General features: G+C 36.7%; 1 protein-coding gene and 1 long non-coding RNA gene across 3 annotated transcripts in view; one reads left to right on the top strand and one right to left on the bottom strand.

The window, feature by feature from the left end:
• LOC102973584 (uncharacterized) overlaps positions 1-2,088 on the bottom strand; it is a 25,147-nt gene extending 23,059 nt beyond the window's left edge. The window contains 1 exon segment of the mRNA XM_024124343.1: positions 2,063-2,088. Within this exon segment, the coding sequence (XP_023980111.1) occupies positions 2,063-2,088 (26 nt within the window).
• LOC112065037 (uncharacterized) overlaps positions 1-18,965 on the top strand; it is a 122,912-nt gene extending 103,947 nt beyond the window's left edge. The window contains exon 3 of one of the 2 annotated variants that reach the window (XR_003680247.2): positions 18,207-18,965. This is a non-coding gene — a long non-coding RNA (uncharacterized lncRNA). Of the gene's footprint in view, positions 1-3,803; positions 4,798-18,206 lie in introns of those variants that run through there. The other variant, XR_002891796.2, reaches the window with a different exon arrangement.
• The last annotated feature ends 373 nt before the right edge of the window (positions 18,966-19,338 follow it).

Here is a 19,338-nt window from a genome sequence, read left to right as displayed (position 1 = left end):
GAATTACCATATGATCTAGCAATCCCACTACTGGGCATATACCCAGAGAAAACCATAATTCAAAAAGACACATGCACCCCAATGTTCATTGCAGCACTATTTACATTAGCCAGGTCATGGAAGCAACCTAAATGCCCATCGACAGACGAATGGATAAAGAAGATGTGGTACATATATACAATGGACTATTACTCAGCCATAAAAAGGAACGAAATGGGTCATTTGTAGAGACGTGGATGGATCTAGAGACTCTCATATAGAGTGAAGCAAGTCAGAAAGAGAAAAACAAATATCGTATGTTAGTGCATATATGTGGAACCTAGAAAAATGGTACAGATGAACCAGTTTGCAGGGCAGAAATTGAGACACAGATATAAAGAACAAACGTACAGACACCAAGGGGGGAAAGCCGCGGAGGGGTGGTGGTGGTGGTGTGATGAATTGGGAGATTGGGATTGACGTGTATACACTGATGTGTATAAAATGGATGACTAATAAGAACGTGCTGTATAAAAAAATAAATTAAATAAAATTCAAAAATTAAAAAAAAAGAATGTTTTACTACTCCCTATGTTGTTATAATTTTTAAAATTCAACCACATACAACACTACAAAGGAGAAGAATATAGACACTAAAGGACAACATGTGATTAGGTAGATCTTGTGAACAGAGACAAAACTATAATAAAATTCCAAATGAAAGTGACAGTATGTTAGAAAAGTAGTATGACTTAGACTCATTTCATGACGTGCAGAAACATGATTGAACAAATACTGGCACTAAGAAAACTTCTTTTCTTTTTTTTTGTCTTTTTCTTTCCTCCCTCCCTCCCTCCTTCCTTCCCTCCCTCCCTCCCCCTTTCCTTTTTCCTTTCCTTTCCTTTTTCCTTTCCTTTCCTCTCCTTTCTTTCCTTCCTTCCTTCCTTCCTTGCTTCCTTCCTTCCTCCTTCGAAAGTTGAAGGTTAAAGTTTAACTTGTAGCCTGGGCATTACTTTTTACACTGTCTCTGAAATAATTTTATAAAACTTACTAGTTTAAAAATAATAATACTGATCATAAAGATCACTTTTTTACAGAGCTCACAAGTAAACTTCTTCTTGGTATAGTGTATTCAAGGGTGTTAGCAAGTAGGAAAAATAAAGTTTATAATTGTTCACAGAACTTCTACCCATTTAAAAACTATTGTTTCACATGCCCAATTCTAATTATGACACAGTTTTTAACATTAAAATCACCATAACATCTAGACACTGCTTGAGATGTACACAGTTTGCTAACAAAAACAAAACTTCTGTAATAGAACTGCTTCAGCCTCTGAACCTGTTCCTAAGCATCATTCCTATCTTAACTATAAGCAGTAAATTTAGGGAGCTATAAATACGTTTCATACACTCATGAAACCAGTGTATTTCATCCTGAAAATTGAAGGTGCAAATCTCACTTTTTTTAAAGATGAGAGTGAACTTCAACACTAATAGAAGGACAAAAAAATTCAAGAAATTTGCAACCCCCCTAATTGTATATTGTCTAATTATCAGCATGCTTTGAGAAATATTTATGTAACAGCTATAACGTTAGGAGGAAAGAAGGATTGGGTTTTGGCACTCTTATTTAATCTCATTTGTGGCTTTATTGATCTAGTAAAAGTCCTGTTTTGTGCTAGTAATTTCATTTAAATATAATTAATAGGTACAAACTGATATTAACTAATAATTCATGGATATTAACTAATAGATATTTCCTTTTGTCTGTCTTATCTGTTTTTCCCCCTGAAATTCACACTCGTTCTCTTAAAGAGCCCTGTGTAGCTATAAATGTACCACTACTAGACAGAGTCCAGCTCTCTCTATTACAGTATCGATCACCTGAATTGCATTTGTAGCCTGTTGCCTGCTATAGGGGAGACGGTGGCTTCTTTCTCTAAGCAGCCATCATCAGTAACACAGGTTGCATGATATTACATTTTTAAATGAAATTTAATCCAGGAATACTACCTATGTTTGTTTTTTTGTTTTCTCTTAAGGAATGACTGAGGCTACTTTTTAGCATTTCATTTGCTTACCTTTCAGACATGTCTTGCTGGTGCATAAAGTTCCTCTGGCCTTCATAAGGCTATTTTTCTGAAGACATTTTTCATCCTCCTCCCAGGAGGGGCTATGATAGCTGTCCACCAAGAATCTGCAGCCTCCTTTGGGGGTCTTCCATGTATTCACTGTGACCAAGGAAACAACCTGTTACCTAGCAACCTGGCCCTTTAGGAGGTATTGTTACCAATCTCTCAGTGCTCATCTAAGGAATTCCTGTGCTCCTGGAGCAGCTAAGGGTGATCATTGTTTCCAGTGAGTTGCCTAAACTGTGGTAGAACTGAACCTTGACTATAGAAACATAAGTTATAGCAGAGGGAACAAATGGCCCTAGCATCCCTGAAAAGTATGCTGTCTTCAGCGCCATTATTTCTTGAATTGTTTGCATCTGGCTTGAGTTTAGTTGAAGTGATACTCGTGCAATGTATCCCTCAGTATTTGGTTTCGTACTTCTCTCCTGTAGTTTCAGAACAAGCAGAAGAGGCAAAAGGGAAGCTATCTAATTCCAGCTTGAACCTTGCTCAAATAAAACACCTTTGAATTGAAGGTACAGAATTCTGCCTTGTTCGGCACAAGGAAAGAAATAGCAGATTTTCGTTTCAAAGCAAATTTTTACAACCTGTCACAGAAAAGGGAGGGAATATATATTGTATACTTGTTTACTGGTCCAAGAAGTCTGCTCAGAGTGCCTGCTATGTGTATAGATAGCGCTGTGAATTTTTAACTTCAGGAGCTGATAAAACAAAAGTTCTCTAAACCTGTTACTTGCATGCCTCCTTTCCCCCAAATAGAAAAATGTTAGCTCTGCTTTTGGGTGCTGAGAATTTATTGTTTGCCAAAAGCACAGTAAACACTTTCATAGTCTTTACTGCTTCAGAGAACAAGACATTTAGGAAACCATTTTATTCAAAACTTCATTATACAAGATATTTGGCATGTTGGAAAAAAATTATGTTTCCTTTTCATTCCTTTTTCCATGCAGTGGTAATCCATCCATAGACTAACACTATTCAGTAACCTTAGAGATGTGCTTCATATCAAAAGAGTGAAAACACATTCTCCTCCACATTATGTTTCTGTTAGAACTTTAATTTTACATACAAAATGCTTTAGGCTGAAACTTAGCATAAAAACTTTCTATGCTAAAAAATATAATTTAACATATTTGATAATGATCTACAAATTTGTTTCTATTCAAGTTAGTATAATTTTTTTAAAAAACTATCAAATATCTAAAACATTACATCGCAAATTTTCTGGATATTTTTCCCATGATAGGGGTAGAGATGCCAAATGTCAGACATTTTTTTATCCTTGTCTTTTCTAAGCAACCTCAGAATTTCCCCAAGTCCAAAAATTGTAGACCAATGTTATCCCAAAATGAATTAGGTAAGATAAATAAATCAAAAACTGGTCTTAGTTTCTCTCTTTCGCTTTCTAGCTCCAAACAACTACCCCATACCTCCACTGCCTTGGGCAAAACCTATCCATACTCCAGTGTTTCGATTCTGACATTTCCAGAATCCTCAGATCCAGTGTCTCCCCCGTCTTCCAGTTGATCCTCACCTTCTTCTCTCTCTCTCCTAACTTCCAAGATCTCTGCTCCAATCCTTACTTTCACTTAGCAATCAGAAAAGAATTTCCAGAGGGTCCCAGCATCCATTTATCCACCTACTCTCATCTACCTGCCCATTTACTCTGCTTTCTTCTCATTAACAGGTATGACATCAATGCTTCTATCTTCATTTGTGGACTAGATTCTATCACTTCATCTCTACTCAAGACAATTGATCCAGAAATTCTTCTGCATCATCAATTTCTCTGCTCTGCTGCATCATTCCCACAAAGATATAAACATGCTGTAATTTATCCCATTTAAAGCAGAAACAAAACAAAAAGGCCCTCTGGTCCACTTCTCCATCCAGCTTTATCCCGTTGCTTTACATCCATTACAACATGGGGGAAAAGCTTTGCAAGTATTGTCTATACTTGCTGCATCCAATTCTCTTTCCATTTCTCTTGAACTCACTCAAGTATTGTTTTCACTCCACTACTCCACTGAAACTACATTTAGCAAGGCCACTAATGACCTTCAAGCCACTAAATTCAATGGTCAGTTCCTAGTTCTTATTTCTTTAATCTACCCACTGCATTTGAAATGTCGAGTTACTCTGTCTTCCCTGAAGCACTCTCTTCATTTGGCTTCTGGGACCCCACACTCCACTGGTTTTCTTTCTATTTTGTAATCTCTTTTGCTATTTCCTACTCATCCTACCAATCTCTTAATACTGGTGTGCCCAGAGCTCAGTCTTTAGACTTCTTTCTCTCTTAACTCACTCTACTAGTGACTTATCCAGTCTCATGGCTTTAAAAACAATTTATATGCTAATGATTCCAATATTTATAACTCCATGCCAGACCCTTCTCTGTCTCTTGAATCCCAAACCTATATATTTACTTGCCTACTTGAAATTCCTCTGGATGTTTTATAGTCACCTCAATCTTAATATTCCCACAATAAACTTCTAAATCTCCTATCCAGATCAACCCCTTTCATACCCTCCATCTATTCAAACCCCAAATCATGGAATCATCCTTAACTACTCTCTTTCTTTCAAATACCATACCCAATCCCGGATGAAATCCTATAAGCTCTACCTTCAAAATATAGTTAGAATCTGACCACCTCTTACTCCCTCCATGGCTACTATGAGACCCCATATTTCTTATTTATTTATTCATTTATTGAACTATAGTTGATTTATAATATTGTGTTAGTTTCAGGTGTACAGCAAAGTGATTCAGTTATATTTACACATATATATATATTCAGATTCTTTTCCATTATATGTTATTACAAGATATTGAATATAGTTCCCTGTGGTATACAGTGAATCCTTGTTGTTTATCTATTTTATATATAGTGGTGTGTATCTGTTAATCGCATACTCCTAACTTATCCCTCCCCCACTTTCCCCCTTGATAACCATAGGTTTGTTTTCAATGTCTGTGAGTCTGTTTCTGTTTTGTAAACAAGTTCATTTGTATCATGTTTTTAATTTTCACGTATAAATTATACCATATAATATTTGTCTTTCTCTTACTTCACTTAGTATGATAATCTCTAGGTCTATCCATTGAGAAGGTTGCTGCAAATGGCAATGTTCCATTTTTTATGGCTGAGTAATATTCCATTGTGTGTGTGTGTGTGTGTGTGTGTGTGTGTGTACACACACCACATATTCTTTATCCATTCATTGGCACTTAGGTTACTTTCATATCTTGACTATTGTAAATAGTGCTGTTATGAACACTGGTGTGAGATCCCATATTTCTTAACAGTATTATTACAACAGACACTTCACTGGTCTCCTGCTTCAGACCATACTACCCACATTCTCTCCTCAAACACAGCACCCAGCGTGATTCTGTTAGTATACAGTCAATCTTCTGATCAAACGCTTCAGTGGTTAGCTGTCTTACAAAGAAAGGATCAGCATCCTTACAAGGAACTATAAGGCACTGATGTATCTGATGCTTTTTAAAAAAGTAATATCTCAAAATTAAAAGTACTTTTGAAATGTCCTCAAAACAATCAAGATTCAAACTGAGTAAAGTCTTTTGGTAACTTCCAAGTTGACTAATATCAGTTAAGGATAGTCAAACAGTTGGTACATGATGTTAGACAGCTAACTTTTAAAAAATCCTACTTTTCTCTTAAGCTTCAGGACCAGTTAAAAGAAGTATTCCAAATTTGGAATGTGAGCTATTTTAAAAAGGCTACTGTTTACAAGTACTTCTCTGTCTGATGGAGTATTTTCTCAGTATTGTGAAATCAAAACAAAAGATAAAATTTGTGTGTAGCTTAAAACAGTGGCAGCAGGCTAGTTACCAGATCTCTAATATGTCCTCCAAAATTGATACAAAACAAAAAGAAGAGAAAATACATCTACACAAAAACTATATATTCTGCAGACCTTGAGCATGGAGAGTACTAAAACTTCAAAATAACTATGAATTTTAAAAAGTTGAGTGTATCTCTCATGTGCCAGCTCCAGCCTCATTGCACAGCAGCACTTTCGGGCAAGCAAAGGCAGACCAAGAAAAATTGTGGGAAGGACAGAAAAGGATGGAGTCCAAAGTAGATTTAAAACAATCACAAAAAAGATTAAGTCCAGTCTAACTAGAATATACTATAAAAATGTCCAGGCAAATCAGAGCAAGGACTACAGGGAAGAGACTTCAAAGTAGCACAGGCATGATATAAAGGGGACATCTTTGAAATACATAACTTCTGGGAGACAAAAAAGGTAAAAAGGAAGTGAGAACTTCCCTTTGACAGTTAGGAGATAGAGAGGAAAAGAAGAGAAAAGGGAAATCTTAAGGTCTTACAAAACAAAGTAAAGTCACTAAATGGAAGGACTCACAATCCCTCCTGTGTTTGGTAGAATAAGATCCACCCCCCCAAAAGATGTCCACATCCTAATACCTAGAACCTGGGAATATGTTACCTTTCATGGCAAAAAGGAATAAGATAGCAGATGGAATTAAGGTTGCTAATCAGCTGACCTCAAGACGGGGGATTTTGTGGATTATCCATGTGGACCCAATGTAATCACAAGTGTCCTTAAAGGTATAAGAGGGAGGAAAGAGAATCAGTGTCAGAAAAAGACAGCCAGCCATTGCTGGCTTTGCAAATGGAAAGAGGTCATGTGCCAAGGAATGTAGGCAAAAGTATTATCCATAAAAGAGAAAATAGTTGATAAACTAGCCTTCATCAAAATTAAGGCCTTATGCTCTTCAAAAGACACTCATGAGAGAATGAAATGACAAGGCACTTGGAGAAAATATTTGCAAATAACACATATAATACATCCAGAATTTATAAAGAACTCTCAAACTCAATAACAAGGTGGGGGGAAAAGAACTAAAAAATTGGCAAAATATTTGAAAGGAAATTTGACCAGAGTACAAATATGGATGGTGAATAAGCACATGAAAAGATGTTTAACTTCATCAGTCATTAAGGGAACGCAAACTGAAACCACAATAAGATACCATTACATACCTACTAGAATGGTTCAAATTTAAAATATCAACTGTGGAGAAATTGGAACTCTCTTATACTTCACGTGGGAATGTAAAATGATACAACAACTTTGGAAAACAATTTGGCAGTTTCTTTACAAGTTAAATGTACATCTACCCTTAGACCCATTCATTCCACTCCTAGTTATTTACCTAAGAGCAATAAAAGCATATGCAATACAAATACCTATACATTAATGTCCAATTAGCTTTATTTGTAAAAAATTTAAAAACTGGAAACAAACCAAACGTCTAAACAAAAGAAGTAAATGGATTAAAAATTATGATATATCTATACCATGGAATATTACTCAGCAATAAAAAGGAATTAACTAATGATGAAAATGAAATCTAATCTATAGTGACAGAAAGCAGATCAACGTTTATTTGGAAATGGGGCAGGGAATATGGGAAGGGGCAAGAATGGGATTACGAAGGTGTACAAAAAAAACATTTTTGGGTGATGGATATGCATATTATCTTGATTGTGACAGTGATTTTACAGGCATATACATATGTCAAAACGTATCTAATTGTATACTTCAAATCCGTGCAGTTTATTATATGTCAATCACACACACACACACATACACAGAAAGAGTGTATGTGTGTGTGTGAGAGAGAGAGAGAGAGAGACAGAGAGAGAGGACGAAGAAAAAAAGGAGGAGAAGCAGGAGGAGAAGGAGAAAGGAAAGAGGATGAGAAGAGAAGTAAAATGATGCGGAGGTGTAATAAAACTACAACAGTCACACGTAAGCTCATGTCACAAATCCCTGTGTTCATGGAAATAGCCCTGTTTTTCTCACTGATTGTCTTTATAAGTAATATATATTTGAACTTTAAAATGAGATTAAATGAATGGACTACTGCTTTGATCTCATTTATACGTGAGAGTTCCACATAAGTTGTTATTTCTTTACAGGGATGCATTGCTTACAAATATAGGAAAAAACACTGTTTGTTTGGTTTTTTTTGATGTTCAGAAAACCCTTCTAAAATGAACCTGTGTATTTACTAGAGGTACTGATGGTGCATTTTGACTTATCAAACTTCATCTTGGAGTGGTGATTTGCATTCCTAGACAGGCAAGGTGATCCATCTGAGCTCCTTCATCCCTGTCAACACTTCAGGCAGAGTTGTGCTTTTATCTATTTTATAAATGGGTTTCTACATAAGATTTAGATTGATAAAATTAAAATTAGTCATTGGCAATTCCCATGAACATGGAAACAAGGGAATGGTGGGAAAAATGAACTCAGAACATGGTACCAGGAAAGGGTGAACCAATTTGCACAATTGCAGTGGGGGAAGCCGAGGGGCTCTGGGGAAGTGAAGCGTGAGATGAAGAGGGTAGATTTGGAGATGATGCCCAATAATGAGTACCTACCAAGCAAAATTACTTGGGGATAGCCTTCAACATGGCTACCAAAATCTTAGAAACATATGCAAACTACTAGCTAACTAGCCCCCCTCTGCTCTTTCTGAAAAATGGTCTTCACCTTATACTAGGTAACTAACACCCACAAGTAAGTTCCCTGTCTACATCATTCACTACTTGATGTCTCTCATGCCAAACACAGTAACTAGAGTATAATAGGCATGAAATAAGTATTGGTTAAATGAATGAGCAACAGTACAGGATCTAGAGTCATCCTACTGATATGGAAGATGGAAACAGTCCACAGCTGAGAGGTGGTCATAAGCTGGAGAATACTTCACAGTGTTACTACTGGGAAATGTTTGTGTGTTTACATGGGCAATGCTTATGGAAAACATTTCAAGAGACTTCTTTCAGTAGAAATGCACTTTAGTTCCCAACAGATTGATCTGGAATCTTCAGAAAAGGAAGTGCATATTTTCCTATAGGAATGTGAAGAATAACTGATTGGAAAACAAGAGAAAAACTGAGAAAAATTCCACGGCATTTCTAACACAGATGTATGGATCCTGTCTCACATTCTATTCTTTGGGGAGAAAATAATCATGGAAAAAGCGTTCATTTCCTTCCTGTAAGGTTAAATTGGAGACAAATTAAGGTTTTACCCTTTCTTTTTCCTGTGGTGTGAACAGTTATGTGCTTAGTGTAACAAAATTTGGAGGACCTGGCCAGGATCTGGCACATAATAGGTACTCACTGGTGAGGTGAAACCAGGGAATTGGGAGTTCTTCGAGAGAGTACTTTTTTAATTAGCTGAGAACAAGATCTTACCTCCAAAGAGAAATAGGCAGAACAAGGACTTCAGCAGCACCCATTAAAAAGCAGACTAAGAGAGTTCTAAACTTAAACTGAGAGAAATTGTTATTAGGCAATAATGATTAAGAGAAAGCATGAGATAGGTCAGGTTTCTGTCATTTTAGATCTTTTTAAATATCCTTGCTTCATGAGGAAAGTTCTTTCATAGTTATACAAGCATATATATATTTGCATATGTATGTTTATATACAATATAAATTTTTAATCAAAAATTTAATTTACTTAAAAGTAGGTAATACTACAGAGTCATTTGTAAAATAGTTTCAATTTTGAGTCTTTTATAAATATGCGAAAAATTTTAAATTAATTAATTGGCATTGAATTGACAATTTTTTTCTAAATGTGGTAACTAAAAACAAAAATACTATGTACTTTCATCATTTCCTTTTTTTATAAGTTTATTTTTTACATCTGTAACTCTATTTCTCTTTTTTTAAATATAAATTTATTCATTTATTTATTTATGGCTGCGTTGGATCTTTGTTGCTGCGCACGGGCTTTCTCTAGTTGCAGCGAGTGGGGGCTACTCTTCCTCGAGGTGCGCGGGCTTCTCATTGCAGTGGCTTCTCTTGTTGCGGAGTATGGGCTCTAGGCATGTGGGCTTCAGTAGTTGTGGCATGCGGGCTCAGAGTTGTGGCTCGTGGGCTTAGTTGCTCTGTGGCATGTGGGATCTTCCTGGACTGGGGCTTGAACCCGTGTTCCCTGCATTGGCAGGAGGATTCTTAACCACTGCGCCGCCAGGGAAGTCCTCATCATCATTTCTAAAATGAAAAATCTATTAAATAATCCAAATAGGAAAAAATTATCTTAAAATAAAAAATACTCCATTAAATTAACAAAATGTCTCTAAATATAAATTTATTCATTTATTTATTTATTTATGGCCGCGTTGGATCTTTGTTGCTGCGCACGGGCTTTCTCTAGTTGCAGCGAGCGGGGGCTACTCTTCCTCGAGGTGCGCGGGCTTCTCATTGCAGTGGCTTCTCTTGTTGCGGAGTATGGGCTCTAGGCATGTGGGCTTCAGTAGTTGTGGCATGCGGGCTCAGAGTTGTGGCTCGTGGGCTTAGTTGCTCTGTGGCATGTGGGATCTTCCTGGACTGGGGCTTGAACCCGTGTTCCCTGCATTGGCAGGAGGATTCTTAACCACTGCGCCGCCAGGGAAGTCCTCATCATCATTTCTAAAATGAAAAATCTATTAAATAATCCAAATAGGAAAAAATTATCTTAAAATAAAAAATACTCCATTAAATTAACAAAATGTCTCTGTTAAAAAAAAGCCCTATTATGTTTTCTTTATTTTCCCTGTTTGCTCTTGGCTTTGCTGATACTAACCTGTAGACTCATTTTTGGGTCTTTGGCAGTCACTGCTCTGGAGTTGATTCTAAGAAGGAAACAGGCTGCTGGAGTGTACATAATGGAGTAGGAACATTTTATTTATTTAGCAGAGTTATCATCCTGAAACTCACAGAGGGCCATAGGGCATATCATGCTAATATAACTCATGTGTTATAGTACGATAACATCATGTATACACAAGGGGTTTATGTGAAATATGAAGAAAGGCTTTTTTGCTTTCAGATAAATAATGGGATGAGTTAACATCTCAACTCTGAGAGACCTAAAATATGAGTACAGGATGGTTCTGAGAAAAGGTGCAAGAGGGCTTCCCTGGTGGCGCAGTGGTTGGGAGTCCGCCTGCCGATGCAGGGGACACGGGTTCGTGCCCCGGTCCGGGAAGATCCCACATGCCGCGGAGCGGCTGGGCCCGTGAGCCATGGCCGCTGAGCCTGCGCGTCTGGAGCCTGTGCTCCACAACGCGAGAGGTCACAACAGTGAGAGGCCCGCGTACCCCCCCCAAAAAATAAATAAACTAAATAGTATTTGAGGTTGCCTCAAATCTGATGTTATTGCACTGCTGACTCTTGGAATATTAAAACTTTTCTCATGCATATATCGTCTTTTTTAGCCTAACACATGCTAACTGGTAAATTCTAAAGACTATACTCTCTACAGTAGAAATGGCAACTAGCCAAATGCCAATGAAACTCATCTTTTAAAATTTACATTTGCAAAAAAATATGATATAATATGTGCCAAGAGTTCTACTTTGTTTTGCCAATGCCTGTTAAAATTACTGATGTTTCCCAGTCATAATGAGTTGCTTCTTTGGGGGAAAGGAGATTAATAGATGTTCAACATTTAATGAAACCACTGTATATGCTATACTTTTATTGTACTCTGGTTTTTATCTCCAAATTTTGGCTAATATACTGATGTTGGCATATATCATATCAACTTTTAAAAAACAACTTATTCCTAAAAACTCATAATATTTTTTGTTACTTTTCTTTTTGAATTCAATTAACCTGTCATTACAAGTAAAATTATTAAGTGCTTAGTGACAATCTCTAACAATAAGATTCCATTTCTGGCTTTATTGTGCTACTTTGCTTTATGTTTTAATGTGAGTTATCTAGTCTGGTAGAAATAAGTCTAAAGGCATCAAGTAATTTCATTCAATGTAAAATCATTTCAGTTAACTGAAACCACTATTTAGCCTGGCAGCTCTGAGAGAAATGATTTAAAAGAATTATTATGATAAATACCAAAGAAAAATTCAATTATATTTAAAACATTTATTCTTATTTTCTTCAACAAATAGGATTCATTGTTCACTATATTTAACAGTGGCAAAATTTGACAGCATAAATATGGTAAATAAGGCCAAAATGCTGAATGGTCGTTGCTCCTTAAATCATAGGATAAATCAATTTTTATAAAGAGCTGTCATTTAAACAAACTATTTTTCAGATTAATTAAAAAATTCTCTCATGGTTTATAATAAAAGACATTTAGTTTCTACTGTGTGTGCTAGGCATCATGTTAGGTGACAGAAGTACAATAGTAAACAAGTCAGACTCCCTGAAAAAAAGAAACTTGTATTGTAAAGGTGAAAGAAGTAATAGGAAATTATTAATTTGCATGAAAAGTGCTACAATAATAGTAACCACAGAACAGTTAGGAATCACTTAGGAGGAACACAATGCACTGGGATGGCAGAGTGTTAAAGATGACTTTCTGGCATCTAGGCTGACACTGGGAGTTGAGCAGGAGTGAGGTAGGCAAAGAAAATGATAGGAGTGTTTCCAGAGAAGGAACAACACAGGCAAGAGGCTGGAGGTGAGAGAGCATTGTGATTTGGGCATCTTTGGTAATTTAGTGTGATTAAAACCAAAAGCTGTATGTATGGAGGGGCGGAAGGAAACGGCATGAATAGGCTGGAGGTGAGAGAGCATTGTGATTTGGGCATCTTTGGTAATTTAGTGTGATTAAAACCAAAAGCTGTATATGGGGAGGGGCGGGCGGGAGGAAATGGGACGAACTGGGAGATTGAGATTGACATATATACACTACTATGTATAAAACAGATAACTAATGAGAACCTACTGTATAGCACAGGGAACTCTACTCGGTGCTCTGTGGTGACCTAAATGAGGAAGAAATCTAAAAAAGGGGGGATATATGTATACATAAAATTGATTCACTTTGCTGTACGGCAGAAACTAACACAACATTGTAAAGCAACTATACTCCAATAAAAATTAATTTTAAAAAAAGAAATAAAAGCAAAATCTTGTTCTTTGAAAAGATTAATAAAATCAATAAACCTTTATCCAGGCTAAGAAAAAAAAAGAAAGGAGACAAATTACTAACACCTGAAATTAAAGAAGGGACATCACTTCAGATCCCATGGATGTTAAAAGGATAAAACAAGGATATGAACAACTCTCTGCCCACAAATTTGATAAAACCTAGATAAATGGGCCAATTCCTTGAAAGACACAATCTGCCAAAAGTCACAGAAGAAGAAATAGACCATCTGAATAGACCTAAAGCTATTAAAGAAATTTAATCAATAATTAATAACCTTTCAAAACAGAAAGCACCAGGCCTGGATAGTTCACTGGTGAATTCTACCAAACATTTAAAGCAAAAATTATACTGATTCTGTGCAATCTCTTTCAAGAGATAGAAACACAGGGAATACTTCCTATTCCATTCTATGAAGCCAGCATTAACCCTAATGCCAAAGCCAGACAAAGACATTATGAGAAAAAAGAAAAAAAAAACCTACAGACCAATATTTCTCATGAACAAAGCTGCAAAATTTCTCAAAATGTTAGCAAATTGATTCCAACAATGAAAAATATAAAAAGAATTATATACCACAACAAAGTGAAATTTATCCCAGATAGGCAAAGTTAGTTCAGCATTGAAAAATCAATTAATGTTATCCATCACAACAACAGGGTGAAAAAGAAAAACCACATGGTCAAATTAATAGATTCAGAAAAAGCATTTGACAAAATCCAATACCATTCATGATAAAAACTCTCTGTAAACTAGGAAAAGTGAAGTATTTCTATAATTCAAATGTTTAAATCAGTTTAAGTAGTACTTTTGTGGTAAGTTGTATATTTAGAGATTGTTTTTCAGCTTAAAAAATTAAATCTTCAGATTTTTCAGGAAAGTAAGTATATGATGAAGAAGAAGAAGAAGAAGATAGGTAGGTAGGTGGATAGATAGAAGATAGATAGATAGAGAGATAGATAGATAGATAGATTTTTTAGTCAGGTTTATTGAGGTATAATTGATATATAATAACTTCATTTTTTTGGCTGTTCTGTTGTATGAATTTTAAAAAACACATACAGTCATGTAACCACTACCACAATCAAGAGGAAAGCAGTTCTATGATAACTCAAGTTTCCTTTTTGTATCATTCTGGTCAACCTCTTCCCCCCACCTCCAGTTGCTGGCAACTACTGATCTGTTTTCTGTCCCTATAGTTTCTCATTTTCCAGAATGTAATGAAAATGTAACCATACTGTATGTGACTTTTGAATCTGGATTCCTTCTCTTAAAATACATTTGAGGTTTACTGATATTGTTGCATATAGTGGCAGTTGTTCCTTTTCATTTCTGAATAATTGTCCATAAGTATATGGACATTTAAGTCATTACATAGACCCAGGAGTGGGATTATTCACTTCCCAAGTCAAAGTGGGCCTTAAATTCAATTTTATTTCATTGCCAAGATTTTTGAAAATTGTTTCAATAATCTTTGCCTTTCCAAAGTTGAAATTTATGAGTGAGATTATGCCTATATACAAAAGAAAAGACCATATTAAGTCAAAGTTTAGAAGGAGATGGTTTTTCAAACAAACAATTCGGTTTGAGGAGGGATGTGTGGAAGAGTGACCAGGTACTAGGGAGGAAGGTGTCAGGGAATGGATGGAGTTCTAAAAGGTCAGATTCAAGGTAGCAGGCAAAATTCACTCTACTACTGAGATCTCTAGTGAAAGCCTGGGAGGTGTTGTGGGAAATAAGGGTGATGCCAGTGTTCAAAGGGTAATTTACAAAAAAGTAAAATCATGATTCTCATACAGATTTAAAAATGAACGTGTGTTAAATTTTTTTTAACTCATTAATGATAAACTGGTAAGATGTTGCAATCAGTTTAAAGGGAACTCTAAACAGTTATATTTATAAATCTGGACTATTAAAATGAATGTGCAAATAGAAGCAAAACTAGCTTCTTCCACAGTGAGTGATAGAAGTCAGTTGGACCTCTATGGAACAGAATTTGCATGTCGTGTCTATAGACAAAAATTATTTTGCATTGTATCAGTTATTTACAAAGCACGGAGTTGTAAAATACCTCCCATCAAACTGGAATCAGATAAGACAGAAAGGTGTGCTCTAGACAAGTGCCAGGCAACCCACCTGCCCACTGGTCAAATCTGGCCCACAGTTACCTTTTGTAGGTCCTGTAGTTAAGAATGCTTTGTACATTTTTAAAGGGTTGTAAAAGCAAACAAATAAACATTGGTAAAAAGGAAGAATAAGCTAGAGGCATATGTGGCCCTTATAGAAGAAGTTTGCTGACCCCATTTGTTGGCCTTTGCTCTAATGCAGAGGTCAGCAAAAAATATGCCAGCCACCCAATCCAGATGGCTGCCTGAGTTTTATAAGTAAGGTTTTATCGAAACATAGACACACACACACATGCTTTTTTAAAATTTACTGTCTATGGCTGCTTTAGTGCTACAATGGCAGAATTTAATAGTTATAACAGAGCAAAGCCAAAATATTGACTCTCTGATCCTTGATAAGAAAAGTTTGGCTATGCTTCCTTGGACAATACATGGTTCTCCAATGAAACACAAATTTATTCCTCCTGGGAAGATCTTTTACTTTTCCTGTCTCTATTTTTTCTTCTGTTTCTTTTGCTTGGTTTATCCCATTTTTTCCTTCCTGTCATCCATAATTCTTTCTCATATTTTTCATCCTTTTTAACTCTTTCTTTCTCCATTAAATTGCCGTAACATGGAACTAAAATATAATATTTAAAAAATAATTTATCAAATGAAATTTTAGATTCCTCCTTAAATGTAAAGTAAAACTATACCTCTTTTTTCTCACCACCTCCAATGCTCTAAGAGCCTAAAATTACTTGGAAGTCACTTTTCACTATGTTGTAAACATGTCTGTGGGTCAGTGACCCTTAACAAAAAGGACCTCTCGCCTGAGAAACGAGAACCAGCAACTAACTGGACCCCTACCTATCTACTATCTACCTATCTACTTTAAGATAGGTAGATATAGTAGCTACCTATCTATATCTACGTTCCAGATTCTGAATTTATTCATAAAAGACAGCTATTTCATTAAACGTGCGTATTCTGAGTTCAAATGAAAAAGCCATACAAATTCACTCACTATGTATTTACTGAATGTCTATTAGAACAGGGCTAGTCTTACCGAGATGTAATATTGCTTTTGCTGCACTTAAAGTGGTCTTCTAAGTGCTTGTTTTCCAAAAGTTATAGAAATGATATTTTATCAGTTTTCATGCATAATAGATGAAAATACAATGTCATCTTTTTCAACAAAGGCAATGAAATGTCTTTTAGATATTCATTAGGCAATCAGTCACCCGTCAACAAAGCATAATTCAAATCTCATTTTGACTTTTGCCCGTGAGATTATTACAACTAAATAGAAAATCAAATGTTTGGGGTATATAGTTTTAGTAGGGTAAATCAGAGCTGAAAGTAAAAGAACAAAAAGACTAACAATTCCTATCCTGGACCATGAAAAAAAATTCTTACAGTTTAAGCCCTAATCCCATTCACCCTCCAATAAAGAGCAGTTTTTAGCCATATTAGTAGTATAATAAGATATATTTAAAGTTTTTAAAATTTAAGTATGTTGGCAGAATTCATCTAACTTTGAAATAATATTTTAGATGCCAATCACATAGAAGTAAGTAAGCTAATTATCATTTTATATAGAACTAATAAACTGAGAAATGGAGATTATTCCTTCCAACCTCCTTTCTTCCACAATATTTATTGAGTGGTTATACCAAAGAAAACATTGTGCTATGCTAGGCTCCAGGGATTCAAAGATAAAGCATTCCATTATTCATTCCACAAATATTCAGCACCTTCTACGTGCCAGACACTGTTCGAAGCCTTAGAAATACAGCAGTTAGTGAACAAAGTGCCTGTGCTCTTGGAGTTTATATTCTAGTGCGTGAGACAGACAAGTAAACAAATGGGTAAGGAGTACAGTTACAGACGGGTGCTCTGAAAAGTAAAAGATAGGGTAATGGTATAGAGTATATAAGGTCGGGGAGCAGGGCAAGGATGCTATTTTAGGTAGAATAGCCAGGAAAATCCACTCTGAGAAGACAGTATTTGAACAGAGCACTGAAAAAACTGAAAAAGTGAGCAATTTGAAGATTGGGAGAGGGGAGAGGTATTCCAGCCAGAGGGAACAGCAAATATAGAGACTCTAAGATGAGACTGAGCTTGGGGTGTTTTCAGCAAAGAAAAAGGGAAGTTGGAACGCAGGGCACAGGGTAGAGTGTGGTAGGACGAAAGGTCTGGAGGGGAGGCATGATCTGAGGATCCTTTGATGAGTTTGGATTTTATTTAAAATTGGCTGGGAAGCCACTCAAGAGATTTAAGCAGGGAAAGTTTGTGAAATGATTCTCTTCTTAGAAAGATCACTCCAGCTACCATGTGGAGAAGGAACCGTAGAGAAACAAATGGAAGCAAAGAGTTTGGTTAAGAGGCCATTACAACAGTTCAGGAAATAAATAACAGTGTCTTAGATTTCTCTCCACCTAGGTAGAGAGAACTGGTTAAATTGGAGATATAAAGGTAAAGCTGATAGGATTTGTGTTTGATTTAGATGTAAGGGAATTGAAGGAGAATAATCAAAGAAGACTCCTGTGTTTAAGTGATGAAGTGACTAGTAAATAGTGAGCTAAGATAGTAAGTGTAGGCAGAAGTTTGTGGGAAATTGAGATGATATAAGATGCCCCTTAGACATCAAAGTGGAAAAGCCAGGCAGGCAGTTTGATATGTACAACTGGAGCTCAGAAGACAGGTCGGGGCTGGAAGAACCAGTTTGGGAGTAATTCACACATAGATGACATTTGAAGCCTAGGGGCTGGATGATATCACCTAAAGAAGAAATAAATAAAATAAGGCTTAGCGCTGACCCAAGTCATAATATCTAGAGCCAATGAGAAAGTTTGAGAAGGTGTAGCCAGTGATATAGGAAGAAACCCAGGAAGCAGATCAGGTTTCATGGGCATGTTACCAGTGCAGCACACAGTGCTTTGCACTCAGAAGAGCCCCAGACTTGGTTGCTAAGCTGCCACCAATGCTTACTTATTTTATCTTTGAACTTGTGTTTTGTAGGTGAAGTCTGATGGGACAGTGGAGCATGCAAGCAAGGAGAGAAGATACACACATTATGTGTATCAGCCATTCCTTGACACCCCATTCATATTCCTGATGCCCCATGAGCACAGAGCTCTAGGGGACCCATGACGCATGGGTGTTCAATGATGCTCCAATCAAGTACATGTAAGCATATTACACTGACAACAGAGCAAGTGGTGGTGTTGGTGCTGACAACCTTGAGAGGTGGTGCTTTCTGTTCAAACCAGAATTTGCTTTTAAAACAGACAGAAGGCAATGGTGATCTAAGAAGCAGGAACAACCAAAGAACCCTATCCTATCCTTTATTACTTATGTTACTGCTGTGATTGAATTGGGTCCTGCTGCTTGCTGCTTACAAAATCAGTTACATACTGACAAATGGTAGAAAGGAAAGGTGCTTTTAATCAGAATGCCGGCAATCTGCAGAGACGGTGGACTTAAGTGTTCCCCAAAAACCACCTCTGAAGATTCTGCTCTGCCATGAAAGTTTTAAAGGAAAGGAAGGAAGCAATCTCAGTTAAGCATTGAGATGGGGGTCAGAGTCATTGCCATTCCCCACTGTGTGCAGGCTTGTGTGCAGGCTTGTCACTCCTCATGATCTTCCTCTAGATGTCATCTTGTTCATAGAACTTGGTCACACAGTTTGTTTGGAAGATTACTGAAGGGGAAGCTAGGGAAAACATCTTGTTATCTGTTAATTACTTATTCTTCATTTCTACTTCTTTGATCTGCGGAAAGAACTGACCAATTAGGGAAGGTATTTTATATATATATATAAATTTATTTATTTGTTTTTATTTTTGGCCGTGTTGGGTCTTCGTTGCTGTGCGCGGGCTTTCTCTAGTTGCGGAGAGCAGGGGCTACTCTTCGTTGCGGTGCGCGGGCTCCTCATTGCGGTGGCTTCTCTTGTTGCGGAGCACTGGCTCTAGGTGCGCGGGCTACAGTAGTTGTGGCCCGCGGGCTCTAGAGCGCAGGCTCAATAGTTGTGGCGCACTGGCTTAATTGCTCTGTGGCATCTTCCCTGGGCCAGGGAAGATGCTAGGGCCAGAGATGAGTAGAGCATGGAGGTGCTTGGTTTAAAAGTTAGTTACAATATAGCTTTGTTAAA

This window comes from Physeter macrocephalus, chromosome 1 (assembly GCF_002837175.3).
Source record: "Physeter macrocephalus isolate SW-GA chromosome 1, ASM283717v5, whole genome shotgun sequence".
NCBI lineage: Eukaryota > Metazoa > Chordata > Mammalia > Artiodactyla > Physeteridae > Physeter > Physeter macrocephalus.
Note: the sequence above shows the minus strand (reverse complement) of the source record. Positions and strands in the feature narration are given on the sequence as shown.